We start from the raw sequence: 12,500 nt of genomic DNA on the forward strand, positions 1-12,500 counted from the left end.
CAATTTGATATATTCAAGGCCTAATAAAAAGAAGGTGTTTAATTTCCAAAAGCCGGGTCCCCTAGGATTTTTATTCTTGGAAATATGAAGTGTTATGAGAGAATAATCAGTTTTAAGACCTGGTAAAATGTCTGCTTTTGTTACAGCTGTCCCTAAGCTAGAGCTTATCAAAAAAAATCTAGACGGCAGTGAATATCTGGTTTCCTTCTCCTCCAGGTGAAGCGTTTGGCGTCTGGATTAAGTACTCGCCAAATATCTATAAGATCTAAAGAATCTATAATGTATTGAACTTTTTTAAAGCAATTTTTATGAGTTACAGGGTTTCCACCACTTTTGTCTTTTCGTACATCAAGGACGAGGTTAAAATCGCCGCCCAGAATTAATTATCCGCAGTCAAAGGTGAGAAGATGGTTGTAGAAGTTTTCGAAAAAAAAAGGGGTCGTCGTCATTTGGTGCGTAAATGTTGGCTAAGGTCAAGCTCTTATTCTCAGTATGGATGTCTATAATAATAAATTTTGTCTCCACTCCACAACAAAAAACAACACAGCATCGCTGAACCAAATAAGTTTATTTTGGGAGGGCCTGGCGAGAACCAACCCGAACACTATACAAGACTGAACATTTACCTAACAAACCCTTGAAAGGCAACCAAGGGTAAAGCTATCTTCACACGTACAAGTCACTTCATAGTACCAGTAGGGCTGGTAAGCCAAAACACTCAATATATGGCCTAATTCTACAAATAAGCAAACAGTCTTGGTACCAGTTAGGCTGGAGGACATCAGCTCCGCCATTACATTTGACTATAAGATAAACAGGCCATCCTGGCGTCCTACCCCAAATAAGCTCTGGTTAGAAGCTTTGTGCCAGTTAGGCTGGGGAACATCAACTCCGACATTAAATTAAACTATACTATAAACAGGCCATCTTGGCCTACATCCCCAGATAAGCTTTCCAGCTCTGTGCCAGTTAGGCTGCCAGTTAGGCGGGGGATCACCAACTCCTACGTACATTATAAATAAAATACAATATAGCTTAGAGTACAAATACAAGAATAAAACGGACAAAAGCCTTAAAACTAGCAGAGCTGAGCAACCACTAACAAAGAAAATGCGGTTCGAACGGAGGCCAGAAAAAACCTGCCAGAAAAAACCCCTGTGGGGAAAAAAGAAAATGTGCAGGAAATCTGGGTAGGAACCATGGCTCAAGCTCCAAGCGATTAGAAGCCCATCCTACGAAGGCTTTACAAGAATGAAATTAGAATAGCCAATTCAACCAGACTGGATGCATGATACCAGGAAAAGAAGGAACTAAGCAAAGAAAAAATTAAACGAAACGAAACGAAAGAACGCGGTTGGTTCTGAAGCCTAGATGACAGCCACGTGTTATACTCGGTCTTATATACCCCTGAAACCCTACCCATGATACCCCGGCCTGTAACCCAGGCCCTTGTTGTATCTCGTGCCGACAAAATAGTTATTTCAGCCTTGTTCGCTTGCTCACCCGTCAGAAATAATAAACCTCCCTATTGGATCTGAGTATGATTTCAGAATTTGGAAAGTAAAATTATTGTTAAAGAGTATGCCTACACCTACACTGATATTAGAAAAACTACCAAAGATAGCGGAATACCCCCATTCTGAAGACCACAATGTTTCTTTGTCTTTAGTGCAATGAACTTCTTGCAGAAAGTAGATTGCACATGCTTTCATTTTCAACCACCGAAAGATTTCACGCCTTTTCGTGGTGTTGGAGAGACCCCTCGCATTCAGAGGAACATATTACTAAGTCATCTGTGAATATGACGGTTCTAATTGAGAGGTGTTAACAGTCAACCTGCCTGCGGGGAAGAGGATTAAATATGCGAAAATAAAGAACGCACCTTGAAAAACCGAAAGATTATTAAAACTTGTATCTAGTGAAATGGACTTCACAACATGGAGAACTAACACAAACACACACGTACAACTAAACAAAGCAGAAATAAAAAGTCCACTGGCTGGGATATACATAGTAATGCGGAAGAAGGGGAAGCCAATCAATTATAATTATATATATATACTATATATAAGAAACTAGCAAATTATAGCTGCAAAGGGGGTAGTTTAGCTAAATATGTTAAGATAAACACTTATCGATTGGTTGATTCAGTCGTTGGCGGACGAAATTCTTCAGGAATGTTGTTGATATGAAAAGTATCAGAACCAATGATCAGTTTTCTGTCCACAACCTTTGCAATAGCACCTTTCTTCCTGGCTAGAAACATTGCTTTTATGAGAACCTTTCGCTCCAGTTGTATAGCCTGTGCATAATCCTGCGTGATGTAGGCGTTTTCAAACTTCCTCGATTTCTTCAACCGGTTTTTTACTCTATAGATTTTGTCTCTATCTTCTCGACACAGGAATCGGGCGATTATTGGTCGTGGATTTGCGTCTGTCGCTTCTCGCGGTTTTCCGATTCGGTGAACTGCGTGGAATTGTATATTCTCCGGATCAATGTTCAGCTCATTCTCAATAATGTCATAAACTACATCAACACAGTTCTCGTCTCTTCTTTCCGGAATGTTCCTGAAGCGGAGATTCTCCCTTCTTAAGTAATTTTCTAATGCGATGATTTTGTCCCTTTCCTGCGCCAAGCTTGCTTGTAAGGCTCGAATTTCTTTTTGCTGGTTTTGATAAGCGGCGTTACCACTACTTGTTTTCAGTAAATTAATTTGTTGGAGGTGTGAATCTAGTGTTTGCTGACTTGCTTTCTTGAAGTCGCTGTGAGTTTTGGCATCTGCTTCTAGATCGTTAATACTGTCCCACGCAGACTGAAGGGATTTTTCTACCTCTTTCAAATTGGTTTTGATATTTTCGACCTCCTCTTTGAATTCGGCACTGAGGCGAGATATTTCGGATTTCAAACTTCCGAAGTGCTCTTCAATTCTATCTTCCATGCGTGCAAGTTTGTCCAAAATTTGTTTAAGCGATACATTTTCCTCGTTTGCTTCCATTTCGTCACTACTAAAACGGGAGCGATTTCTTTTAGGCGATGGTAGTGAATGAGAGGACGAGCTTGATGTCCTAGCTTGTCTTGCGCTTCTTTTAGACATCTAATATAGCTTCCCCAAAAGTTTGCATCACGGAGCTATACACACGCGTCCATCCGCCATTACACTCGTCCCCAGTCTCTTTTCTCGACTTACTTTCGTCAATGGGCTTACAGCAACACATTGATTTTCCAACTCATGTGTCTGGCAATATTTTGAATTTATTAATAACTCGATCCTCAGATTCTCGCCTTATACGAGATGTCCAACCTGATACAACTGTCACAGTTAGACCCCAAGTACCTTGGTACTCGGATGAAATCCGTGAAGCCAAGAGGGAGCGTAGGCGTGTTGAAAGAAGATGGAGGTCTACTGGGACTGCCGCGGATCTGGTATCATTTAAAAGAAAGAAAAATTATGTTACGCATTTGCTTAAAGAAGCCAAATCAGCTTTTCTCGCCGAGTTCATCGATCAAAACGCTGATCATCAAGGAAAGCTATTTCGAGCTGTGAAAGACCTTTTAGTGGAAAAGAATACACTATGCTTCTCAGACTATGCTGAAAAATCAGCTCTTGCAAATGATTTGGGGAGGTATTTTGTGCAAAAAGTTATTCGACTGCGAGATGAGCTTGATCAGTGTGCTGTCGCGGATGATACTGACACCAATAGCGATTTACCAACTCCATTATTTATAGAGACATTTACGCCACTGTCTGAAGAGGATGTGTGCAGGCTTATTGCAAACTCCAAATCTACATCTTGCTGCCTTGATCCTATTCCCACACCTTTACTAAAGTCTTGTATTGAGCCACCTATCCCGGTGATTACGAAGATAATTAACATCTCGTTGGATTCTGGAATCTTTCCTGTAAACTGGAAAGTGGCTATGGTTATACCTTTGCTGAAGAAATTGGGTGCAGACTCAGTGTTTAAGAACTTGCGTCCCGTGAGCAATTTGGCCTACATCTCTAAGCTTTTAGAACGTGCTGTATTTAATCAGATATATGACCACATTGTCCGGTCAGGTCTTTATCCGCTGCTACAATCTGCATGTCGCCAACATCATAGCACGGAGACAGCGTTAGTCAAGGTCGCCAATGATATTTTTTTTAAACATGAACTCGCAACGCGTTACGCTACTTGTCCTCTTGGATTTAAGTGCCGCATTTGACACGGTAGATCATGGAATTTTGCTTAGACGCCTGAGCACAAGCTTTGGTATACGCGGGAGAGCTCTAGAGTGGTTTTCGTCATACTTGTTGGGGCGTAGCCAACATATTCTGTTCGATGGGGTTAAATCAGATAGCTTCGATTTGCGCCTCGGTGTTCCACAGGGAAGCTGTCTGGGTCCGCTTCTTTTTGTGGTCTACGCCTCCAAGCTTTTCGAGATAATACAAGCGCACCTACCTGACGCTTATTGCTTCGCTGACGATACTCAACTTTACTTGTCTTTTAAGCCCGACAGTCCGACGGATCAGGCAGAGGCGGTGTGCGCCATGGAAAGATGCATTGGTGACTTAAGAAAATGGATGTACCAGGATGATTTAAAACTTAATGATGATAAGACGGAATTTCTTATTATTGGATCTAGACAGCAATTGATGAAAATTAATCCTTGTACGATCCGTGTTGGTACAATTGACATTAAAGTGCCCTTGTGATAAAAAAAAAATCACTTCCTTTTTTTCTTCAGATTTTGAAAATGTGTTTGCCTAACAACTGACTGGCAAAATTTTGAGCTTTGATTTTTGTCCAAAGACCGTTTACTTTGAGCGCAGGTTTCATATTCGCGGTCCGCCATTACTCACGTTCAAAACTGACCGATTTGGCCTCAGAGGCTTGGATCCAGGGAAAAGTGACGTCAAAGGCTTACTAGCTTAAATTTTCAGCGTGTGAATGCAGCTTATTATATATGCAAAAGCGAGTTTAAAAGTCTGAAAGCCCAAAACTCCCGTGCTGCACATAATTCTGCGGCATACACATGCATTGCATTCTGAAACTAGTGAGCCTTCCACGTCATTTTCTCCTCGATCCAACTCTCTCAAGAACTTAAAGTTAGTAACGGCGGACCATTAAATAGGAAATTCCAGTTAAAATAAACAGGTGTCTTTTTTAAATCAAGGCTAAAAACTTTGGTCACTTAGTGTTTAGTTAAAATAGTTTTGAAATCCGATGAAAAATAAGAATTGATATTTCATCACAGGGGCCCTTGAAGCCAGTGTCTGAAGTACGCAATCTTGGCTCCTGGTTTAACTCCAATTTCTCCATGTCTACCCATATTTCTAAGTCCTGTAAAGCGGCATTTTTCTGGCTCCACAATATTAAAAGAATACGTAAATTTTTAGTAAAAGATAAATTAGAAATGGTTCTTCACGCTTTTGTCACAAGCAGAATTGACTATTGCAATGGCCTTCTTTATGGACTTCCAGACTGTGAAATATCTAAACTGCAGAGGGTACAGAACGCTGCAGCCAGGTTACTAACTTCGAGCCGCAAATATGATCATATTATGCCCGTTTTGCATGATTTACACTGGCTGCCAGTTAAGTATAGAATACATTTTAAAATTTTACTTTTAACTTTTAAAGCACTAAATGGTATGGCACCAGCCTATATTAGCGATTTAATTAATGTAAGAAAACATGCACGTTATTCACTGCGCTCCAATTCTAGCATTATTCTATTACATCCAGCTGGGAAAATGAAAAAAACCTTTGGTGACAGATCTTTTAGTGTACCTGCGCCTACACTGTGGAACGCGCTCCCTAGAAGCCTGCGCAATATTGATTCGATTTTAACTTTTAAATCTTGTCTTAAAACATATCTTTTTAAGTTAGCTTTTAGCCTTTAGCGCTTAATTACTTTATTATTGTTTAATTTAGCTTTGTACATATTTAGTATATTTTAATACTGTGATGCGCTTTTGATCATTGTATGTTAAAAAGCAATATAAATTAATAAATTATTATTATTATTATTATTATTATTATTATTATGACATAAATCAATGTCACACAGTCCTTGTTTACATTTAAAAAGGAAAATAAGATCAAAGTACTTTCTTCTAGATGCTAAGCAACTTTACCCTTTCCTCATATGGCTTATTCTTGAAAATTACTCTTGTGGCTGTACGCTGCACACCCTCCTCAATGATGTCGACAAAATACGCTTGATGGGTGACCAGACTTCGCAGGCGAACTCCAGGTGTGGTCTGACCTAATAAATAAACAACTTCAGAAAGATTTTTGGGTTAGCGCGATTTCCACAAGTTCTTCTGATGAGGCATAACATCCCATTGGCAATATTTACTTTAGTTAAGATGTGATCTCGCCATGCCAAGTTGTGAGTGATGATGATCCCAAGGTGCTTTTCTTCCTTACATAAGGATATTTGGTTAGAACCAAGGTGGTATGTATTTATTATAGGGCTCCTCTTTTGGGTGATACAGAGGTATTTTCATTTACCTATATTAAATTTCATGTCCCAAATATCACTCCAGTTTGTAAGAGAACGTAGATCATCTTTCAAGATTTCACAATCCATTTGTGAAGATATAACTCTACAACACTTGGCATCATCAGTGTAGAGGGGAAGAATAGTATCAGGTGATAACTCTAAACTGATGTCGTTGATGTATATAAGAAACAAGATTGGTCAAATCAAGAAACCCTGAGGAGCCCCTGAGGTGATGACATTCCATCAATGATAACCAGGTGTCGTCTGTTCGTCAGGTAGTCCTCTATCCAACTTAAAAGTGGGTCACGGAAGCCATAAAATCTGAGCTTGTATATCAGCTTTTGGTGTGGTACCCTTTCAAACGCTTTGGCCATATCTAAATAAATGCTATCAATTTGATCACCAGTGTCCAATGTTGATGCCAGTAAATGCACATGCTGTAGCACTTGTGTAACGCAAGATCTATTTGGTCGAATACCATGTTGTGATGGATTCAAAACATGGTGCGGGTGGACATAAATTCTCGAAAACACGCATTTCTCGAGAACTTTCGACACGACTGAAAGTAAGGCGATTCCTCTATAATTAGTGACATTGTTCTTAGGGCCTGATTTATGAACTGGAATGAGATTGGCATCTTTCCATTTCACTGGAAATTTCCTGCTAAATAGTGATTGGTTAAATAAACAGGTCAAGGGAACAGCTATTTCACAAGGGAGTTCTTTCAAAACTCGTGCATTTATTTCATCTCGTCCTGGACTATTGGATGGATCCAAGTTCAACAATATCTTTTGAACTTCATCAGTAGAAAGCGTGATGAAAGATAACTCGCTCATATAAGGTACAATTGGATACAGTGCCAAAGGCGAGGGCTTCAATGGCCATGTTGAGACTGTCAGTAAATTTCTAGGGTAGCCTGTTCAGTTGCGAAGCCCTTTCTAAAACCATATTGATATTTGTAAAGTATGTTATGTTTTTCAAGGAAGGCATACAGTTGATTATAAATTAGACGTTCTAGAACTTTAGCAAATGGAGATAAGGTAGCAATAGGTCTGTAGTTCCCTGTGTCAGTAACGCCACCACTCTTATATATTGGTGTAACTTGGAAAATCTTGAAAGCATCAGGTACTATGCCGGTTGCTATAGACTGGTTGTGGCTCAGCACCAATTTTAAAAAGGTTATTTGGAATAACTAATGATCCTTTCTGCACATCCAGGCTAGAGAATAGACTGCTCACTTGAGCTTCTGTGACTGGAGACATAACAAAACTAGACAAAGTGGTGTTCTTGATAAATTGCATTCATTTGGGTTTTCATTATTTTGTGGTATAGTACTATCCGCTGGATAGTGATTTATCAGGTGGATAGCGCTATCCACCTTTTGAACAACCGAGGCCAGGTCAACACCTCAATCTCCACTGGTGCCACACCCGCATCTCTGATGTTTGGGAAGGAGATTAGAACAAAACTACCGGAGTTACGACTGGAGAGATCTTTGCGTGATGAAAGTTTGAGGGATAAAGATTGCGAACAGAAGCTGAAGCAAAAAGCATATGCAGATGGCAACCGTGACGCAGTACAAAGTCCCATTGTCCTGGGAGATCAAGTTCTCCTATAAAGAACACTAAGGAGACAGGAAAACTAGCTCCGAAGTTCGAGACCAAACCGTACACAGTCCTAACGAATGACAGACATCAAGTCCAGGGAGGGAGCTGTGTACAAGAAAGATAGTTCTTCGGTGAGGCCAGAGGAGGTGTGGCCCAGTGGTTAGGACGCTTGCCTTGAGATCCGTAGATCCTGGGTTCAAGACCCGCTCTGACTATTCGTTGAATTTGATCCTGGTAGTCCCTGGTTCAACTTCCCAGCTGCAATTGGTTTACCAGGGTCCGGCCAGTTGGGATTCTTAACAGTTGCTGTTGTTCTTTTCCGTCGTTTCGTTGTGTTTCAATGGCCCTGAAAGCCCCTATGGACCGAGCTTTAACCAGTCAATGAACCGGTTTCAGCGAACGCAAAGCGTGCTTTCCTTTAAAATGATCCAAGATCACTTGGATTATGGTGCCTCAAAGGAACAGATGAATCCTTTCCCAGGGTGGATTTGTCGGTTCCTTTGATGCACCGTGATCTTGGATCAGTGATCCTTTTTCGAATCATCCCAAAGGAACGCATCCAAAGTCTGAAGACGTCAGAGGTAGAGAGCCCTAGGCGCATCATTAAAAAATTTGATCAGATTTGGGGAAATAGGAAAAATCTGTCATAGACCTACTATTCGGAAAGTTTGCCTATTTTTATAAATATTATAGAAATCGTAAAAATATTTAAGAGTTTATATGGTTTATGGATTTTCAAATGCGTAACTTGGTCTCTGTCCGACCTAAAAGCATCAAACCTGGACATACCTCTACTCTTAATGTTATCTTTCATGAGGTAGTGTCAATTTATCGATTGGTTTAAATTTGAAACTCGACCCAGTTCCTTGCGCAATTCCGAAATGGCCTATTGACGTAATGCTCGACATAAGAGCATAGAGGTCAATGGTTTATACATCACGTCATAGCCGCCTCGTTCGATGATCCACCAACATCTCACGTTAACTTTTGAACACAACTTTTTACTTTTTCAACACCCGGAGTTGTACAAACAACTAGTATTTCAAGTGGCCTTTGAAATTTGCAACTCTTCGTGACAAGTGAGTCAAGTACTAGCGAATTTTAATAATTTTTGATAAAAGCATAATTGTGTTCTTTCGTCCTTCTTGTTGGGGGTCCTTGGCCCCTTTCATGTCGGATTCCATCTTAAGTTCGAAATATTTGTAGTTTCTTTTTCAAAATCAACATTTTTGTTGTTTCTGCTGCGGGGTCCTTGACCTCTCCCATAGGGGCTTTTCAGGGCCAACGAACGTAAACATTGAAACAGAACAGAAAAACAACCTTCGGAATCCCAACTGGCCGGAGGCAAACCAATTGGCTAAATTCGGAGAGTAGTTGACGCAAGGAATACCAGGATCAAATTCAATTAGCGGTCAGAAGGGATCTTGAACTCGGGATGTCCGCGGGATATTAGGGTCAGTGTGGTTAGACCACACTGGCTGCCACTGCAACTAGATTTGATCTCAAACAGCGCGTTCTTCCAGTTTTAGTCGAAATCGTCGTTTTCCTTGACCCATTTCAATTTTTTTCACATTTTGGAATTTCATACTGACATCCCAAAGTTCTCGCTGAGCTTTGTATGGATAAATCAAAAGCTATGTGAATACTCTCCCTAAAGAATAAAAAGTGGAGTGAGATAATTGCTTTTACTTAAGATGTTTGTTTACTTTTTATCGACATTTATGTCGGAAGGTCTTTTTTTCATACACTGAAACTCATGTTTTTTAAGAACGGTTTTCATATTTCTTTTGTTTGGCGAATACCAGTTACTCTTTCTTAGACGAGACAGGACTTTTCTTGACCAGATTTGTTTCTTTCCATCTAAAACCACTTTTAATCATTTTAAAACTCGTTTGTCCCAAGAAACGAGAAGGGGAAGAATATAATTTTAACTGCTGCAAATAAAGTGTTATTTTTTGTAGAGAATACTGAGGGTTTCTTTTTTACATGTAAAATAAATATAGGTGTCGCGGGTTTCCCCATTAAAGTGTTAACAATGAATTAGTCTAACAAATTCATTGCTTGTCTCTTCCAAACCCAAGTTTGTTTCTAATGCTTGAATCTTTTTTAAGGAAGCGCCATGCATACAAACATAAGTAGAATTTCGAACAGGCGTACTGAGCAATGTTAGCGATCGACGATATCACGGTTGCACTTTTTAACTAGTTTGAGCAAGACTGGAATTCGACGAGGAATGGTACTGGGATTGATTAGTATTAACGCAAATTGCTCCAGAAGATTTTCTAACGCCGTTTTAATGTTTGACTCCTCGAGATCTTGAAGATTTACTCCCATCAAAGCTTTGTATCTTGAACGTAATCCGCGGCCTCCCTTGCAATTGTTTCATACCTTCCGCAACATCTTAACTTTTTTAAGATGTGCTTGAATGTTTCTTTATATTTAGGAAGTTTCCAAGCGTACAAAAATGGATTGATTGCAGAATTCGCGTACATGACAGCGGCAGCGATAGAATACACAAGCATCAACAATGACAAATTGCATGTAAAGCAAATGTAAAGCGATGCAGATGAGAATACAGAAGATTTGTACATTATAAAGAGTTCCCATTAGCGCATAATGCTTTCGCAACAACGAGAACACAAACCCAAACAATGAAAAGTAAATAAAACACGTGAAAGAAACGATGCAGACTCGTTTACTCGACACCTTGGTTCGATACTGGAGAGGAGTCATCACAGCAAAGAATCTGTCAATGCTGAGAAGAAGTATATGACCAACACTTCCGTTTATTAAGGTTGCAAAGAGCTTTAAAAGACCAAATGGTGCGTTGGTGTACTTGTATAATAAGGCCCAACCCCAAAAGGCAGCGAGTGGACAGGCAACTAGCCCAACCAAAAGATCTGCAACAGCCATGGAGAAGACGATAAAGTTTGAAGGCGAAGATCGAAGTTTTCGAAGAGGGTCTATCCAAACTGATAAAACTATTAGAAAATTTCCAAAAGTTGTTATTGGAAACGTGATCGTCGCCAGAACAGCAACAGTAGTGAAGATAGTATCAGCGTTATCGATATTGAGCCAAACTTGAACCAAAGCTTCTTCACTTGTCATGTTCCAATAGTCAACGGTACCTCGAACAGCCGCCATGTTGATAACGATGATCTTCTGAATTAGCGTCTTAAACTAAATAAGAATTCTTGACTCCTCTCGGGATTCAGGAGAACTAACGTTAAAATGATTGTCAATATTAAAATAAATATGCGTTGAAATTGACGTAATATTGAGGAAAATTTGCATATTATCAACTTTTTTAAGGACACGTCGAAAACTGAAAATGGCATAACATAGTAAGCTCGTTGCAAACATTTTGCAAGGTTCTGTGAGAGGCTCTGTCAAACCTTGCCTCTCCTTCTTCTTGATCAGCTGAGCTTTTTTCTGCGGACAATTTTTTTTTCCTGGAGCAGATGTCCGTTTAAAGATATTGCCCTATTTAACAGGAAGGTGCAAAATAAAATAATCGTTAATGGGATTTTCAGCTTATTCCGGATGTTGCATCTGTTTTACCATACAGAACGTCATTTTATTTTACATTTTGGCAGATTTCTTTCTCGAAAAACATCATGCACAAAAATATGACATTAAAGAGTTTATTATCCTTCTGCGATTATCATAGCTGCTTTTTTGTAAGAACGATCAAGAGAGCTGAGATTAACCAAAATTTTAAGAACATTTTTATTTTGCTCATCTGTTTGTTTGTTTGTTTGTTTTTTGTCAGTTTTGTGAGTAGTATAATTTAGGGTAAAAGAAATGTATATGACAATTAATTCAAATACTAAGGGACGTTTTTTTAACATGAACAATGTGGTTTTCCCATTGCAAAAAACACCATTGTTAATGGAAGGGACTGGTTTTCAAGCTCGGCAAACATCAAAGGAGCAAACAAAGATGCGAAGATTTAGGTTGGAAGTCCACGACCGTGTATAATCTTTTGTTTTGCGCTCATACACTATGCATGAATTACGTACTAACCAACACGTCTCTATTGGTTAGTTCCTCAGTAGGGAGTAAAAAACTATTGTGTTCTGTGCACGGCCAAGTCCAAAAAAGAGAAAAAAAAACATACAATAAATAAATTTGTCGGGTTTCATAACCATTCCCCCATATTAACTATGCATATAGATACACTGAATAACCAGAGTGGGAAACTTCTTCATTTGGACCAATGCTTTGGAATGTGTATCAGAAAGATGATCATCAATTGCATTGTAGTTCACTAAATCCAGAACAGGTTATGAGTAACATCAATAGTGATGGATAACTTACATCTAAGTAGTATGATGACAATTTTTTGGAATGTAATCCAAGCAAATATCAGGTCATGATCATAAATAATAGGTCCGACAAAACT

The 12,500-nt window shown here is 39.4% G+C and overlaps 1 protein-coding gene across 1 annotated transcript; it reads left to right on the plus strand.

The window, feature by feature from the left end:
• Positions 1-3,195: 3,195 nt before the first annotated feature.
• LOC138056031 (uncharacterized) lies at positions 3,196-4,117 on the plus strand. Its single transcript, XM_068901881.1, has 2 exons — positions 3,196-3,978; positions 4,058-4,117. The coding sequence occupies exons 1-2, from the start codon at positions 3,196-3,198 to the stop codon at positions 4,115-4,117; spliced, it is 843 nt and encodes a 280-aa protein (XP_068757982.1).
• The last annotated feature ends 8,383 nt before the right edge of the window (positions 4,118-12,500 follow it).

Source organism: Montipora capricornis, chromosome 7 (genome assembly GCF_036669925.1).
Source record: "Montipora capricornis isolate CH-2021 chromosome 7, ASM3666992v2, whole genome shotgun sequence".
NCBI lineage: Eukaryota > Metazoa > Cnidaria > Anthozoa > Scleractinia > Acroporidae > Montipora > Montipora capricornis.

Coding starts and splice junctions, on each gene's coding strand:
- LOC138056031 (XM_068901881.1), top strand. CDS start 3,196: ATGGGCTTACAGCAACACATTGATTTTCCAACTCATGTGTCTGGCAAT. Junction 3,979..4,057: donor TGTTTAAGAACTTGCGTCCC/GTGAGCAATTTG, acceptor TTGTCCGGTCAG/GTCTTTATCCGCTGCTACAA.